The 18082-nt window shown below is 44.3% G+C and overlaps 1 protein-coding gene across 1 annotated transcript in view; it reads left to right on the top strand.

The window, feature by feature from the left end:
* Nucleotides 1-18082, top strand: part of anox (acyl-CoA-binding domain-containing protein anorexia) — a 38769-nt gene that overhangs the window by 18065 nt on the left and 2622 nt on the right. Inside the window, exons 6-7 of the mRNA XM_075878690.1 lie at nucleotides 11775-11864; nucleotides 15833-15863. Coding sequence (XP_075734805.1) covers nucleotides 11775-11864; nucleotides 15833-15863 — 121 coding nt within the window. The remainder of the gene's footprint in view (nucleotides 1-11774; nucleotides 11865-15832; nucleotides 15864-18082) is intronic.

The following is an 18082-nucleotide window of genomic DNA, read 5'->3' on the forward strand; positions in this document are numbered from 1 at the left end:
ATCTAGTGGCGCGATCGGCTGGGCTCCAGCATCGGCTTTCACGCGGATGCCGCCAGATGGCGCCGCAGCTACTTTTCATGCCAGCTTTGGCTGCATTGTCGGGCCATCGCGGGCTCCTCAAAGCTGCAGCTGTGGTTACTGAGATTGCGCGTTTGCTCCCTGGTTCAAGCAGACGTAATATTACCAGGTTAGTACGTGAACAACCATAACAGAGCATTGGCATCGGCAATAAAAACGACAACGCTTTAGGAGCGCCCCGGTAACCGCTTCGGCAACTTGGGGCAAAACAGTGACAATCTGTTCTCCGCTTCAACATGTTACAAGTTACATGTTTGTTGGTGCAGGATATCTCACGAGATACAGACTCCATCACGGTCTTTGTGCAGCAGAGTGTAATGGCACGTGTGCAGTAGAGTAGCTTGTTAGAACTGAAAATGCAATGATCCGGCCTGCAAGAGACGCTTATCAGCTCCGCTCTCGTATGCGGCCCACAAGAGCGCATTACGCATCCAGCAAGAACACTGGTTGAGAAGCGTGTGCACGAACTTGGGGAATAAAAAAGTGCGTCTCGTGCACAGTAATACCTCCCTGTGGCCAGCGTCGCTGGCTCTTTCTTCTATATCATTCGGGATAGAAATATTCTGAATATTTGTGAATGACAAGAAAGCGTCAGCATTATGCTTCCTGTTTATGGTATTGGCCTTAACGCGTACGTCTAAACGTGCGCATGGGATAAAAGTTACACGGAATAACACGATACTATATGTACCACAAAACACAAAACAAAATAAAAGCAGCATACTTACTTTTTCATGTTTTGTTGAGCTGAAATTATTCCTTAAGATAGCCCGTATCCATGCCTTCCGCGGCCTGGGTTTGTTCGAAATTCAAATACAGTTGAACCTGCTTATAACGAACCTCTATATAACGAAATTCTCGATATAAAGAAGTTTTTCTATTCCCTGTTGTTGCTTCGTAGAAACACATGTATGTACGACCTTTATGTAACAAAGTAACAGTGGGAGACAACCTTGATATAACGAATTTTCCCCACAGACAATTTAGGAATTTCGCACCGCATTTTGGCACAAGCGTGCTTCTTCTGTGGCTGCTCCACCGCCAACGAAACGCGAAGCGGCGGTGGCGTGGACTGCGCACCAGGCGAAAGCGAGCGCTCGTTATTTCGCGCGGGTGAGCGTGAGGCGGGCAGGCGGGCCTGCACACCACGAGCCGCCGTTCTCGCCACTGTTCATGCCCCCCCCCCCTCCAAACCAAGAATAAAACAAAAAAAAAAAATCTACTTTTGCGCGTTGGCAGTGCCACACTTTTATTAGTTAGCGTCACACATGTGGGGCCGCCCTGAATATGGAGGGTGCTTTACTGAATACTAGTTTTCCACCGCATCCCCGCAGGGGCGCCTGCGCAAGTAGGCGTTTGGTGTGTAGCGACACCACGGACCCGAGCTAACGGGGGAGTTTCTACTCCCTCCCACGCCTAGCCGTGCGTGGCTTTGCCGTGTCCGGGGAAAAGGGGATCCTGGGGGTTGAGCCGACGCTGGGTGATTGGACCTTTAAGGCCCCCCGGCAGAGGCAACACACCCCTTTGGCCCCGGCTTCACGTAGACGGCACCCCTGGGCTGACCCACCCAGGGGAAATCGGCAGTCGCCTTTTCCTATCTCTCTCTCCCTACATCTTCGTCTTTTGTTCTCACTTTACATCTTTCCTGTCTTCTCCTCACTTCATTTTACTTCCAATTTTTCCTGGCGGCAAGGGTTAACCTAGTGTAAATATCCAACCTTGGGTAGATATATTAGGTTATAGCGGCCATGTACAGCTGGCGCCTGCGCCTCCTTCGCGTCTCGCAGCGTCCCCTTGTTGGGCTCGGTGGTGGGTGGCTGGCATGGCCGCCGAAAAAGATATCAAATTTATGGAAACCCCTAGCCCTGTCACAACTAATCGCCCCTCTAAGAGGTGGCGCACCGATGTAATTCTTGAATTTCTCCCGAACAAAAAAGACAACTTCCCAAAATACCACATTATCCATTGTGAAAATACAGAAAAGAAAGCTAGAAACATTTCACCTTTCCTTGTATCGAAATGCCTTATAGAAACGCTGGGCGCAGGCTACAAGGCCACAAAGACCGCCAGTGGTGACCTGTTACTTGAAGTAAAAGACAACGCACAGTACCAGAGACTACATAAACTCACAGCATTTGGGGATCAGCCTATCACAATCACACCACATCGAACCATGAACACAGTGAAGGGTGTTGTATCAGATGGAGACCTGATGGACCTCTCTGATGATGAACTTCTAACAGGCTGGAAAGAGGAAAATGTCATTCAGGTGCAGCGTATCAAAATAAGAAGAGAAAATAAGGAAATCCCAACGAAGCACATCATACTCACTTTCGCATCTAGCACCCTCCCAACTGAAATAGCAACAGGATATCTTAAACTGCCAGTTAGACCATACATACCCAACCCGAGGCGCTGCTTTAAGTGTCAGAGGTTCGGGCACGGCTCCCAGAGCTGCCGAGGACAGATTACCTGCGCAAAATGCGGCACCAAAGGTCATACCGCTGACGATGACTGTCAGCTACAAGTGCACTGTGCAAACTGTGAGGGTGACCATCCTGCATATTCCAGGTCATGCGTGGCCTGGAAAATGGAAAAAGAAATTATTAGTACAAAGTTTAAATTGAACATAAGCTTCCGTGAAGCACGGCAGCGCATTTCCCTGCATTTTTCTGGGAACACATCGTACGCCGAAGTGGCGCGAGGGGGGTCAGCACCACTTCGTTTTTCGGCAATGCCTTGGACCACGCCCAGCGTGCCGAGGCAAACGCCACAAGCCCCCATGGGGGGAGCAGCCTCGGCTGCCCCACCCTCCTTGAATACAGCCCTACCGAAGGCGCCTGTGAACCTTGGCAGCAGCCAGGGCACCACACAAACTAAAGAGGTCCCCTCGACCTCCAGCCCGGTGGGGTTTAAGGCTCCGTCTGTCACGACGAAGCCTACAACGAAAACATTATCTGTCGCCTCTCCTGAGGCGATGGACACATCAACTGCACCGGCGCAGACTGCGCCAAAAGAGCGGCGGGGTTCCCTCGACCGCTCTAAAAAAGACAAAACGGTAATTACAGGGCCTTCTAAAGGCTCTGTAAGATAAGTCACTTCTCTCTTTAGACACCAGCCACACTCATTTCGTACACACAGCACTTCTTCACTCCCATAATGGAGACACAAATTATACAATGGAACGTCAGAGGACTACTTCGAAACCTCGACGATGTCCAAGAACTTCTAAACAAACATTCTCCAAAAGTGCTGTGTGTACAGGAAACACACTTAAAATCCAAGAATACAAATTTTTTGCGTCAATATGTTGTCTTTCGAAAGGACAGAGATGATGCTGTGGCATCATCTGGTGGTGTAGCCATTATTGTTAATCGAGGAGTAGCATGTAGCCATCTACCACTACTAACATCCCTAGAGGCAGTGGCTGTTCAAGCAGTTCTATTGAATAAGCTCGTCACCATCTGCTCTCTATACATACCGCCGCAACACCGCCTGGAAAAACATGATTTTCACTCTTTAATAGCCGAGTTACCAGAACCTTATCTGGTTCTAGGGGACCTGAATGCGCACAGCGGTTTATGGGGTGACTGTCGATGTGATGCACGAGGTCGTCTCATCGAACAGTTCCTCTTTTCATCAGGTGCTTGTCTGTTGAATAGAAAACAGGCAACATATTATAACCTTGCAAACAATACTTACTCCTCCATAGACCTCAGTATCGCATCTCCTTCACTTGTACCATTACTTCAGTGGAAAGTCATAAATAATCCATACGGAAGTGACCATTTCTCTTTAGTTTTGAGTACACCAATAACATATGAATATCCTCCACATGTTCCCAAATGGCTTATACACAAAGCCGACTGGGAACAGTTTCATAACAATGCTCAGTTATGTTGGACTGACATATGTGGACTAAGCATAGATGAAGCTGTGCAGTACTTCACAGCTCTCCTTATTAACGCAGCAGCCAAATGCATCCCACAAACATCTGGACAGCCCGGCAAGCGACACGTCCCATGGTGGAACACAGAGTGTCGTAATGCGCCAAAGGAACAGAACAGGGCATGGAGGTTGCTGCGCAACTCGCCGACAGCGGAAAACCTTGAGAGCTTTAAGAAAATAAAGTCTCAAGGCAGGAGAACGCGTCGGCAGGCCAGAAGAGAAAGCTGGCAGAAGTTTTTGTCAGGAATCAATTCATACACACAGGAGGCTAAAGTCTGGAACATGGTTGGTAGGATAGCAGGAAAACAAGTACAGTGCAGTCCACTTATAACGATATCGAGAAAACCTAAAAATATGATCGTTATAACCGGTGATCGTTATATCTGGACTGCCGCCAAAAAATCGTCTGCCGGACGTACCTTTTGTAGCTCCAGGCTTCATTTCGCTATTTTCACCAATTAATAAATATTGTAGATAGTAGGATGTCAAAAACAAGACTTTATTTCTTACTCCGAAGAACGCATCATGGGTTCGCTGAGGACTGACCGACGGCGGGGTGGGAGCAGTGGGAGGAAGAAAGCACAGCCAGAGGTACACAGCCGGAATGCCAACGAGGCCCCGCCCCGATGCCGCCGCGCCGCTTTGCTTTTCGCGTTTTTTATTTTCTTTCTCTTTCCTGCTTTCGTTCGGCAAGCTACGAGTAGCTTGCCGGCTTGCCGTTGTAGAAGGCGGGGAGCCGCGGAGCGCGGCGCTTTGCTTTTCGCATTTTTTTTTAAATTCTCTCAGCCTCTTCGCGGTCGACGCGCGGCGAGGCGCAAAACGTGACACAGCTCGCGCCATCTGTAGCGCGTCGCGCCAACTCGCGATGCTCTCCTCGGCTTTTTGAACGGCCGGGACGCGCTGCCGGCGCTTTTCGTCTTCTCTCGGCATAGTTCGTTTCAGAGGAACTTATCAATCTAAATGTTCCGATTATTCTGAATGAAACATGCCGTCCACGGCAAACTTTTCATCGTTGTATCCGATATGCGGTGGATAACATATCGTTATATATGGTTTTTTTCCCCATAGCCCCAATGCATAAAATGAGACTGTTAAGTCGACCCATCGTTATAACCGATATATCGTTATATGTGGTATCGTTATAAGTGGACTGCACTGTACACACACTTCCACTCGTAAACACTCAGGGTGATACCTTGGAAGATCAGGCAAACTTCCTCGGTTCACACTTTGAACGGGTATCCAGCTCATCCCACTATACTGACACTTTCCAAAAATACAGAACAAGAATAGAAAAGCAGAAACTCGAACACAAATGCACTAGATACGAGGCATATAACCAAGATTTCAGTTTAGCTGAGCTCCGAACATCTCTAAACTCCTGCAGCACTTCTGCCCCAGGTTCTGACCGTGTGGTGTATGAAATGTTAAAAAACCTACCAGCCGAAACACGAAAAACCTTACTTTGTTTATACAATGCTATCTGGTTTTCTGGCACTATCCCTACCTCCTGGAAAGAGGCTATTATTATTCCCATTTTGAAAGAGGGCAAGGACCCTTCTTTAGCTTCAAGCTATAGACCTATTGCACTTACAAGCTGCTTGTGCAAAGTCTTCGAAAAAATGATAAACTGTCGACTTGTACATATCCTTGAAACAAACAATTTGCTCGACCCATTTCAGTGCGGGTTTCGAGAAAGTAGATCCACCACAGACCACCTTGTTCGTATCGAGGCACAGATCAGAGACGCCTTTGTTCATAAACAATATTTTCTTTCTGTGTTCCTCGATATCGAAAAGGCATATGATACAACATGGCGTTTCGGAATTCTAAGAGACCTGTCCCACCTTGGTGTGCGCGGAAGAATGTTTCATATAATCGAAAGTTACCTGTCAAACCGGACATTTCGTGTCCGTCTAGGCAGTGTGCTCTCCCAAACATTTGTCCAGGAAACAGGCGTGCCACAAGGTGGTGTGCTTAGTTGCACACTTTTTATCATCAAAATGAATTCTTTGCACTTGTCCATTCCCCGCATGATGTTCTATTGTACATATGTCGACGACGTTCAGCTTGGCTTCAAGTCATGCAACTTGGCCATGTGTGAGCGGCAGGTTCAGATGGTTTTAAATAAGGTCTCCAAATGGGCAGATGAAAACGGATTTCGACTTAACCCACAAAAAAGCACGTGTATCTTGTTCTCTCGAAAGAGAGGCATGCACTCGGAACCTGACATTCGGCTGAACGGGCAACATCTGTCCGTCAAAGCCGAGCATAAATTCTTAGGCTTAATCTTGGACAACAAGTTGACCTTCGTACCGCACTTCAAGTATTTAAAAACAAAATGTTTAAAAGCCATGAATGTTATAAAAGTGTTGTCACGTACTACGTGGGGTAGTGATAGGCAATGCCTCATGAACCTCTATAGAAGCCTTATTCGTACCCGCTTAGATTATGGGGCCGTTGTCTATCAGTCTGCTACTCAAAGTGCCTTGAAGATGCTGGACCCCGTGCACCATTTGGGCATCCACCTTTCTACGGGTGCTTTTCGCACCAGCCCCGTAGAAAGCCTTTACGTTGAGTCAAATGAGTGGTCGCTTCATCTGCAAAGAACCTACATGTCCTTTGTTTACTTCCTTAAGGTGAAAGCAGACAAGGAGCACCCCTCATACTCTACAATTAATGATTTGTCGAGCTCAACTCTGTTTCAAAACAGGCCTTCGATGAGGCAGCCCTTCTCAGTTCGCTTGAAGTGTCTAGCTGAAGAAACTGAAGTGTCACTTGAACACAGTTTAATGGCTCCTGTAGCATACCCGCCACCGTGGCAGTGGCAGACTATAGACTGCGATGTGTCTTTCCTAGAGGTTACAAAACATGCACCTATTGCCCATATCCGAACATACTTTCTGGAACTTCAACACAAATACACATGTCCTGAGTTCTTCACAGATGCCTCCAAGACTAACTCCTCTGTGTCCTACGCTGCTGTCGGCCCATCCTTTTCGGATGCTGGCCCTCTGCATCCACGCACAAGTATCTTCACAGCGGAAGCTTACGCGATACTGGCGGCAGCTAAACACATCAAACAATTACAAATACAAAAAGCAGTAATTTATACAGACTCCCTCAGTGTGGTAACGGCTCTGCACAGTCTTAAAAAACAAAAAAACCCAGTCCTTGTCTCACTTTACTCCTTTTTGTGCACACTCTACACGCACAAACAACATGTTGTAGTGTGCTGGGTGCCAGGGCACCATGAGATCCAAGGCAACGTGAGGGCGGATCAGCTCGCTGCATCCGTCCATGAGAGCACCGCCATTACATCCATATCAGTCCCGGCCCTTGATCTTAAGCCGTCTCTCAAACTAAACCTCAGGGACTACTGGCAGAGCAAGTGGGATACACACACACAAAACAAACTACACGTTATCAAGCCACACCTTGGCCATTGGCCACCAGTATCAAAATCACGTCTAACAGAGGTAACACTAACAAGACTCAGGATAGGGCACACATACACGACACACACACATCTTTTATCCGGTGGTGATCCACCATTGTGTGATAAATGTGGTGAGGCTTTAACAGTTCTTCACGTTTTAATCCAATGTAAACAGTTAGAAACTCTAAGAAAACAACACTTCCCATTACCCTACCGACAACATATACCTTTACACTCTGCAATGTTTGTCGGTAGGGAACCACTTTTCACCCATAAATCATTGTTAGCTTTTTTAAGAGATGTTAATTTTTACCATGTAATATACCCAGGCATTGCGTAGCGTGACCTCTCAAGAGAGGTCGCTGCTGCTGTGATTACATTTAAAAGCACTTGCCTCGCAGCCCTTGGACACAAGGGCACTGATGAGGCAAGTGTGCTAGTGCCAAATATTTTTACATGTTTTTATTATCAAAACCTTTGTCACCCTTTTTAATATGCATATCACGCCACTGTCATGTCTTTAATACTTATGTTTTTACCCGCATTATCGCGAGGAATTTTAAGGCCCCTATACAGCCACGCAACATATCATTGTCCACATCTCTATACTCATTGAAATGGCGCTCTTTGGCCATCAATTGGCCCTTGCGCCATAAAACACCACACATCATTAGTTTTCCACCGCATCCGTGTCTGTGCCGATCTGTGTCGTTCGCTTTTCGGCGACGTCGTGTGCGCGTGCATAGTTTCACTGCGTGCGTGTCGTGCGGCCCCTGTGGACGTTCAGCTTTGCTGTTGTTTTTTATTGCCAATTATATTGACAGTCTTGGCTGTTATTTATTTTTTTTTTTGCTGTGGTCGTCGCCATTCACTGTATATGGTACGTATCTATTCTATGAAAGCTTAAAAAAAAAACACCCGTGCTCAGCGTTTAGCTCCTCACGATGCGCCAACGTGCGCTTATCTCCCATGTGTACTTTGTGCCGCGGAGGGGGGGGGGGTTAAAAGCTGCTTCCGTGCGCTTTTCTTTCGATTGGGAGAACCGCACGCCTTCAACTTTGGCCAAAACGGTTGTGTTTAGTTGCCGGGTGCACAAAGATCAAGAACACTTTGCTCGCTGGACAGGCGCCATTTGCAAAAAGAGTGAGCTTTTGAAACACAGCGAAGTAACAACTGGGGCACGTGTTAGTTCGCTCTCATATCTGTACTTGTGAATACATCGTGCATCATTTTTTTTTTTGTTTAAACACCCCACTCTCGTCCTGTGTATGTTGTTTTCGTGCGTCATTTGTGCGTGAGCAGCATGCTGCACGTTTCGATGTGCTTGCGCAGTGTTACATTCCAAGTTGTTGCTATTGCATTCATTGCTTTGCCCTTGTGGCGAAACTCATTTTTATTAATTTCGGACAACCGTGTCCTCACCACCAAGGGGATGTCAGATTAGGCGCTGATGGAAATTCTGCGAGACCTCGGTGACAACAGACCTTTAAAGGTCGACTCGTCACGCACTTCCCATCTAGTGCCACGGCGCGAGTTCATAGGCTGGTAGCTTTCGGGATCAGCGGATTAGTCTGGCAACACTACGGTGCATTAAATGCAATGCAATGAACACGATAGGGAATATAATTGTAATGTTCTAGAAGTAAGGCTGGCAGCCAACTCTTTTGGACCCGATATCGCGGAACTCCTACAAAACGCTGGTGTGAGCAAATGTGGCCGCTCCAGAGAGAAGTGCTCGTTTCACACAGTCCCTTCGCATTGAAACCGCACAGATACTCGCCGAGATAGCAAGTGTGGCAGCGATCACAACCGCCCTTGAAGTCCAAGTTCATTATTGCTACTCGAGGGATCCCCCCACCCCCTGCCCGGAATGTTTCACGTTCGTTCAAGACGGGTGCTTTACTTTCTGTTTGAGCATTCGACGGCAGTTCTAACGCGCGAGAGATGTTATCTTATGCTCTTTGCAAGCGATAGGGATGGGCAGACTCATTTGATCTCTGCTTCAATGCTCGCGCGATTTTACCCGCCCCGAGAGTTACGATGCAATGCGCGGGGGCATGTTATCAATTTGGACTTGTTACAGAACATGGCGGCGACGTCAAAAACCTGCCGAGTGTCCATATGATTGCTGTCGCAATAATAACACAGTTTTTACTGTAAAATAAGTTTTTGGGGTTTATTTTCAAAATTTTTGTACAGAACCTGCATATAATGAAGTCCTTTTTATAACGAATTTTTTCAGGAATTTATAAATTTCGTTATACCCAGGTTTAACTGTACATACACTCACGGCCCAGATTCGCGGTTTCCACAGAAATGTGGACACAACATTTCCTTGGCACCGCAGCTGCTCGCAATCTGGTCACTCACCAGCGAACATACAATCACAAGCAGCACACATCAGAACTTCGAAGAGCCCAACGGCACACTGAGAACAATGCAACATTCGTTGTTTCTCATCGAAGCGCTGTAATGCTGCATGGACTGCCACGCCGATGTGAAAGCGCCGCCGAATGCTGGCGTTGGTTGCGTTGTGTGCCACCATAGCGCACAACGCAACCAGTGTTGTCAGCTCGTAGACATATGCAGTAGAGCTTCCAGGCATTGACAAAGTTTCTTCAGGATGTGGTGGCTCAACGCGCCAAACTCGCACACATACTCACGCACACGCACTGATTACTTCCACGCTAGAGAAGACTATGCCGGCGCGCGCTTGCCTCGCGCACATGACATGAAAAGGCGCGCCGCGAGAAATCCTACCGGCCGTCTGTGTTGTTTTGGACCACCGAACAGCAGCTGCGGCCTGCTGGTCGCGCCACTAGATCATATTCTAGTTCACTATAGCACACGCCTAGCAGCAATCGACGTCTTGTCGTGAACGTGAGGACAGCTTTGAGGAACCTATAGCTGAAGTTCAAGATGGGGACCTGTGCTCAAGTAGTGATGAGATGGTGTGTGATCCCTAGCTCATTTCAGTGGCTGACAGTGCAGCAAGAGATGCTGTCATCCTGTTTCAGCGCTACTTTGAACACGTTGGTGGCACAGAGCTCCTGCCCAGACTTTGAGCAATGCACTCCTACTATGTGAGAAAGTGCTTGCAAGTTGTTACGTATCACCTCCTTTTTTCTGAGTCAGCAATATTGGAAACATTTCTCTTTCTAATCAACTATAGTAGTGTTATACTTCAAAATCTTTTTTTTTTTTTTCAGTCAGCGACAGCTATTGCTTTTGAAATAAAGTCATATTTCATTCATTTTGTAAGCTTTGCTTAAATGAAACTTCTGATAAATTGAACAATGTTTTTTGTCCCTTCAAGTTTCGTTTAAGAGGAGTCCACTGTCTTTTTCTTGTAATGCTTAATTACTTTTCTCGGACTATTACTGAAAACTGAAATCACTTGGATCTAGTAACTATGACAGTACTAATTTCCTAATCAGTATTTTCTTTGCACTGTGAAACATAAAGTATATACTATTGCCAACAAACAGAGAAGCTAGGAAGCCTGTGCTATTGTTTTATAAACACCAGTCAAGTTATATTTAATGGTTTTCATAATATTCTTCATGGAAAAATGGTACTGCACAACAATGCTAGATATAGACACTTTGGACTAAAAGTGGCTGGAGAGTTTATTTTATATGTATGAATTTTCGTCTAGCCAGACAGATCTCTGTCCAATATGTTTAGCCACCTACAGATGTCTTCGTGGAGCGAATGGGCTGTACCTGAAAATTTTGCGAGATATTTGTTTATAAGTTCAATGCTCGACATATTCTTAGTACAAGCTATCCGAGGTTAGAATGTTCCACTGTATAACTATAGATATTACATTTGTGAAGAAGAAAACGCATCGTTTGCAAGAAACATAGCCACTGCTTGGGTACTGGGTTTTGGGCTTCTCTCGCTTGCCTCGTGCTGATCTTCGCCGGCATCTGCTTGACCGTTGCTCTGTCCCTATCGTGTTTTCATCGAAGGGCCACTGTTGCAGCACACGCCAATAAACCCCTTTTTACATTATATAACTGAACATGTTACCTGATACTTTTACTGAAGCAATGTGGTGGCAAAGTTATTTTGCTAAATGCAACTCCCTTTAGCTATAAAGCTTTTTTGCCATGCAGGAAACCAGCACTGACATATAATCATAGCTTGCGTAGTGAATATAGCTTTCATGAGAGGATTTTTTTATTAGGGCACTTTTGAAATTCTGTGCGTACTGTGCATGTACAGTGAGTGAGCTGCCTATTTATGTATATAATGTATTAAGCGAGGGATGTCAGTAAATTCATAATTTAGGGGTCACTTGCAGGGTATGTGTATGCTACACTGGGCATGTGATCGTGGCCATTTGGAGATTGTCGAGTTGCTTTTGGACAAAGGTGCTGATCCTGAAGCCAAGGTTAGTTGCTTGTCCTTCTCTTTTTCATCTTACATTTGCAGATATTTTAGTGAATGAGCTGAACTTGTTAAATAAACCCTTTTCATAATTGTAAAGTTAGATTTTTTGCAATGCATTGAGCCCAACTATTGGAAGCTAGTCATTTCTGTAAATGGGGTACTAAAGCACAGTTTGCTTGTGCTATGACACAGAAAATGTAGATTCAGCTCTCTTGATATAACAATGCATAATAGGTGAGCCCAAGCTCGTGAAAGTAGGACCTTGTCTTCACTTGAAGTGCGACAGGTGCCGTTATTTGCTGGGCGTATATGCAGCACAGGGAAGCCCGCTTCTGGATTTCGAAAAGGGTTCATTGTATCGTAGTTAACACTGTATATAGCAGGAAGTATTGACCAATACAGTGCTCATAGATTTTTTTTTCATGCATATTTAAATCATAGTATATGTACCTAAACCACGCCATAACCCCAAGAATTTAGTCTCGTATAGTACTGTACGAATGAGTACAGAAGTATATGAACATTATAGATTTTAACCTCACTGTAATAAGCACAGATATAAAAAAGTACTGAGAGTACTAAAATGTTCTTTGCTTGTATTGGTGTGCAGTGAATATATGCTAGAATGTAACATTTAATTAGTGAATTCTTTTTGATTGATATGTGGGGTTTAACGTCCCAGAACCACCATATGATTATGAGAGACGCCGTAGTGGAGGGCTTCGAAAATTTTGACCACCTGGGGTTCTTTAACGTGCACCCAAATCTGAGCACACGGGCCTACAACATTTCCGCCTCCATCGGAAATGCAGCCGCCGCAGCAGGGATTCGATCCCGCGACCTGCGGGTCAGCAGCTGAGTACCTTTGCCACTAGACCGCTGCTGCGGGGCTAGTGAATTCTTTTTTTTTTATAACAAGTGAGCACAGATTAGCAAACAAAGCACAGCTTTTGTTTCTTGTTGTCGGAAACATTGCTGTAACTGCATTCTGCTGAAAAAAGAAAAAACTATGAATACTGTGGGAGAGAACATTTCTTAGATGGTACCTTTGAAGTTAGCCAACTAAAATTTTCTAACAGAAGCAGTTAAAATTGTATTAATGGCAATCTACTCCATGTACTTGTTTATGAAATTTTGAATTTTCCAGCATCAACTTTCATAGTTTGTCTACTCAAAGCATATTTGTAGAAACACAGGCTGAAAAAACCCAGTTTATTTGTTTTTGTTTTTCATTTCTAATGATGACCTGTGTATTAACTTAAGGCAATCATGGTACTGGTGGCTGTTCAAATGCTATGAAGGTAACAAAAAGGTTTTTTTTTTTTTGGTTGGCTTAGGTGGCTATATCACCCAGAGTAAGTGTGCAAAGAGATGCCAATGCATTAGCACTAGGAACATGACTCTTCCCTTCAGCAGTGTTTTTCTTTATTGCACTTTAGAGGCAAGCTTCAAGGTGCAGTGTTGCCCCACCGCGGTGGTCTTGTGGCTAAGGTATTCGGCTGCTGACCCGCAGGTAGCGGGTTCGAATACCGGCTGCGGTGGCTGCATTTCCGATGGAGGCGGAAATGGTGTAGGCCCGTGTGCTCAGATTTGGGTGCACGTTAAAGAACCCCAGGTGGTCGAAATTTCCGGAGCCCTCCACTACGGCGTCTCTCATAATCATATGGTGGTTTTGGGACGTTAAACCCCATATATCAATCAATCAATCAAGGTGCAGTGTTACTCCAATCTTGCATGTGACGACTATTTCCTTATGTCCATCTGGGAGTCGCATCCCCATCAGCACCGTGATAGACATACTTGTACTGGAGCTACTTTCCAACACAAAGTGCTTCATCTCCCTCCAAGAATTCAGCTGCACACGAGGACATGTTACCACAATCAGTTACCACGTGATTACTTCCAGTCACCTTCTCCTCTGAGCACTTACTCACTGTGACCGTTGTCCCACAGTCTTGCTATAAGCTGGACATGCTGGAAAGGCTGCTTGCTCATTTTTTCGGATTTCGCAGGAATTAAAAAAATGTCCGAATTACCCAAATGACAAAGTATCAAAAAAACAATAAACAAGTGGCTGTTACACCAGTGCACTTTAATTTCCTAAATAAATACACAAATGTATTATTTTGCATAAGAGCAGTCTAAAATCCATAATTCTCATCATTCGGGGCATCGGTCGCATTGTGACTACGACTCTAGGCCCCATGTAATATGCCATAACGTGTTCTTAACCCATCCCTTATTACGTGCCGCCAAGAGGAACACCACCACGTGCACATGATAATTTTTTTTCACCGCAAAAATGTCTGGCAACTAATTCTTTATTCATCACAGTGTAGCAAGAGGGATTTATGCTAGCATGCAGACAATGGCTGAAGCTCTTCACCCTCAGCAGCTTCCACTAGGTCTGAGTTTTATGGCGTTGTGTGCTCATAGCCCCAAGTTGAAACAAAGCTACTGAGTGCCACATCCACTGTGGACAAAACTGTGGCCACTAACAACACAATAGCGTTTACGCAGTTCTGAAGGTACATACACGGCCTACGTGCAGAGTGAAAATGAAACTGATGGGAATTGCAACTGCTGCTGAGGAAACCTGGTTTGCGGTGCAGTTCTGAATGCACGCAGCAGAAACGAAACTAATATGCTGGTTGCAGCTTTAACCCCAGTCGCTATCGGCGTACACATAGTTTGCATACTGTAAGTAAAAATGAAAACGAAACTAGTTTGTTGCAGCTACGATAACCTTGTTCACCAACAATGCAATTGTGGTAAGATTGTGGGTGGCGACCACGTCTTTGTGAAGGCCCAAAACCGTTTCGGTTGCTTGCGAATGCGGATTTTACTTCATTGTGTCACACATTTGCAGCACTCTAAGATCAATCGAAATAACAAGGTTGCTGTCGAATGTAACTGAATCAGTGACAGTCTGCCATTATGATAGACTGTCAGTGACTGACATGGCTTGTGGAGACCAAGGAAGTCATGATAGAAAAATAAAGTTTTTTTTTACTGTATTACTGAGATCTACAGCTATTTTTTCCTTATTTAAAACATATCTTAAGGTTGTCATGTCTTGTAAAATTAGTATTTCATCCACAGTTTAGTTCTGTGCAGTGAGTACAAGTTGAATCTGACATGTTTTTTTGGTCGCTTACTTAGTTTCATGTAGTTATGTCTCATGATTAAAACAGCTAGAGATGTTATTACTCCAACATAAAGGCCAAACTGTGCTGAGAGCAGAATTTTCATTTTCTGTTCATAGATTTTTAAATTTGAATTTGCTTTTTTCTTTGTAGTAGTCATTGTAAATACATTTAATTTTTATCAATTCCAGAGTGACTAGGTAGTTGTGACTTTATTTGAAAACTGTTAGCAGTGTTGCACCTATTACATATGACAGTATCTAGCTATTTAATCATATTCACTTTGTGTTGCATACACTCTTTCCTACTGTCTCTGGAAACAACAGAAAGGAAACTATGTGTATCTCATAAACTAGTTGCCTTCAAGAAAAATTATTGCATTTTTGCAATTAGCATGGCAGATCAAACAAGTCTATTTAGCTTCATCAGGTTTGGATATAAAATACAGCAAAACAACTGCACAAGCCATATTTCTCCTTATATATGCTTGCCAGGACCAGAGAACATGTCCCAATTATCTGAAATATCTTTCTGGCATAAAGATGAGGCATCGTCCATTTCATGAGGTTTATCCATGTGCAGAAAACTTGTGTAAATATACCTTTTGACCCTGGCAAATCGGTGCACTAGTGTGCCGAATCTTTACAACATGGTAAATATACATGTAGACTTTTAATGTTGGAATTTATGTTATCGTTCTCTATAAAAACTCTCTTTCTGGTGTTTTGGTAAATTCAGGGTCTTAGATGCATATATGCTGTAACTATGCACTGTTACAAGTTAATTTCATTGATTTAGCCTCTTTATTTTTACTCATTCTCAGGATGAAGAAGGCCAGACACCGTTGCATTATGGTAAGTAGACCTGCAGCAGGAATGCCACAATTGCATGTTTTTCAGTAAAAGTGTCTATAGTTATTATGCTCAAGGCCAATGCTAGTTCTTTTTTCTATGTACATGAAAAACATAAAAGCCATCTAATCAGGCAACTAGTGAATAAATTTAAGTGAAATCTAGTGTATATGAAGGAACTAAATATTTCCCATTTCTGCGGTCAAACTATTACTTGTGCAAATTGTAACGAAAATTACAGGAAGGTGCCACATTTTAAGCATGTATGCACTGCAATACTGAGCGGTTGCTGCTGTTCTTGCTCCTGCATTTTTTTTTAATTTGAGGGCAACGACAAAGGCCCTATGGCTTTTTACAGAAACACGCAATTTGTATTAGAATGCCCAGAAGAACTGAAATTGAGTAATATGTTCTGTGCAATGATCTGTCCTTGATGCATTAGTGTAACACCCTACACAGACTACTTCTTTCTCACAAAGTTTATTCTAATAATTTTGAAATGCAATTTTCATTACAACTGCTTAATGATATAAAATTATTAATAAAGTATATTAAAACATTTCTTGCTATGAACCTTTACTTTTTTTTGCTTAATGTTAAGGGTTTTATCAGGTTATATGGTTAAACTTTGTTATAATAGAGTCAATAAATTTGGACTTTTGCTTTATATCAAAACTGTTGAATCGAAATTCAATCTTTTATATATGCAAACTATAGTCTATAGTCTAAGACTTCATTTTTATGTTAAAAGTGTTACCTGATAATTCACTAGATATGGTAGCATGAACAAATCACATTTTAATGACGTAAAAAAAAAGTCGAATTCGAGATCTGGCGATCATGACTTGATCACTTGATGCTGCCCTGACAAAGTTTTTTTTCACTGTGGCCATACATGCTGTGGCAATATGGGACAAGCGAAACTATCACACATTCATCCACCATTGTTTGTCATTGGAACCTCGTGTGTAGCTTAAGGTGATGTGATGCCAACTCTATCAGCTTCACCTAACCGAATAACTAGCGCTTCGCTCGCAGTGATTCTACCGCATTTGCGCCAAACTACACCCAAGTGCCCTTGCTGTTACATCCTGCTACATTTCCTCAAAATATGGCGATTCTGCACCCAACCTGCGCCAAAGGGTGTACGCTGACTTTCAGAAACAAAACTAACTAGTTCAAGTTCTCCCATCGAAAGTGACATTGCGTGCACATGTGTACAACGAAATTTGAGCCAAGCCAGCCAAACTATGCTTTATGTCGTTGTTATAATACTGTGAACGACCTGATTCTTTGGACTTGCTAGAGACTGCAAGATTGTCCAAAAATACAAGGCCGAAAAAGATGAAATTCATGCTTTCTTATTCTGCTAAAGTTGTCAAATCGTTGTCAAATCACCGGAATTGGCCCTTAACCTCCCAGTACATTTGCTAGGTATTTTGGTGCATGCCCATGCTCTCATGAATGCCTTCCAATTTAACTACACACAAACTCCCAATGCAGATTTGAGTCTAGTGATGAGCCCTGGTGATACCAACAAACTATGAGCAGAATTAATTATGGCTGTCCTGTGTGTAATGACGTGAAACACAAAGGCTGTGACACAAGAGAGCACGACTCGTGTAGCTTTCCCCGATGCAGGCGTGCACATAAATGATGTGTTACTATACGAAAATCTGCACCGACAGGCAGAATTTGCTGCCGCGTGATGCCGATCGTTCCTTGTGTGCAGCACATCGCGAACTAAGCTGACGTCGTCAATGCCAGGGCATTGCTGTACCATACGCACGTGTTTTTCATGACTGTATTGTTAATGTCCACTTCGTTCCTGACCACACTCATGTGCAGCGATGGCCAGTTTCTTTAGTTCGTGAGGCAATGAGTCTCTGCGGCATACTTGGCAGTCTTGCACAGAGTCCGCAGGAACGGTGGCATGGCACGTTTGGGTTGTCACCTACTAAAAGTATGCAGTTTGCTCACAACTGCACTAGGCCACATGCTCTACTGAGCACTTCGCTCAAAGTGCTTGTCATAAAGGGTTTTCAGTGATTAAGCCACACTGGTGCATTCGCCACTTGGTGCTATCACACCTGCGCGCATTTCAGGTGCTTACCCGTGAAGGCACCACCACGCCGCGATAGTGGCCCCTTCGGATTTTTGGTCTGTTTCATCCCACACTACCTAAGCATTGCAGGCCAGCTGACTTTGAGACATTGCTATAA

This window comes from Rhipicephalus microplus, chromosome X (assembly GCF_043290135.1).
Source record: "Rhipicephalus microplus isolate Deutch F79 chromosome X, USDA_Rmic, whole genome shotgun sequence".
Lineage (NCBI taxonomy): Eukaryota > Metazoa > Arthropoda > Arachnida > Ixodida > Ixodidae > Rhipicephalus > Rhipicephalus microplus.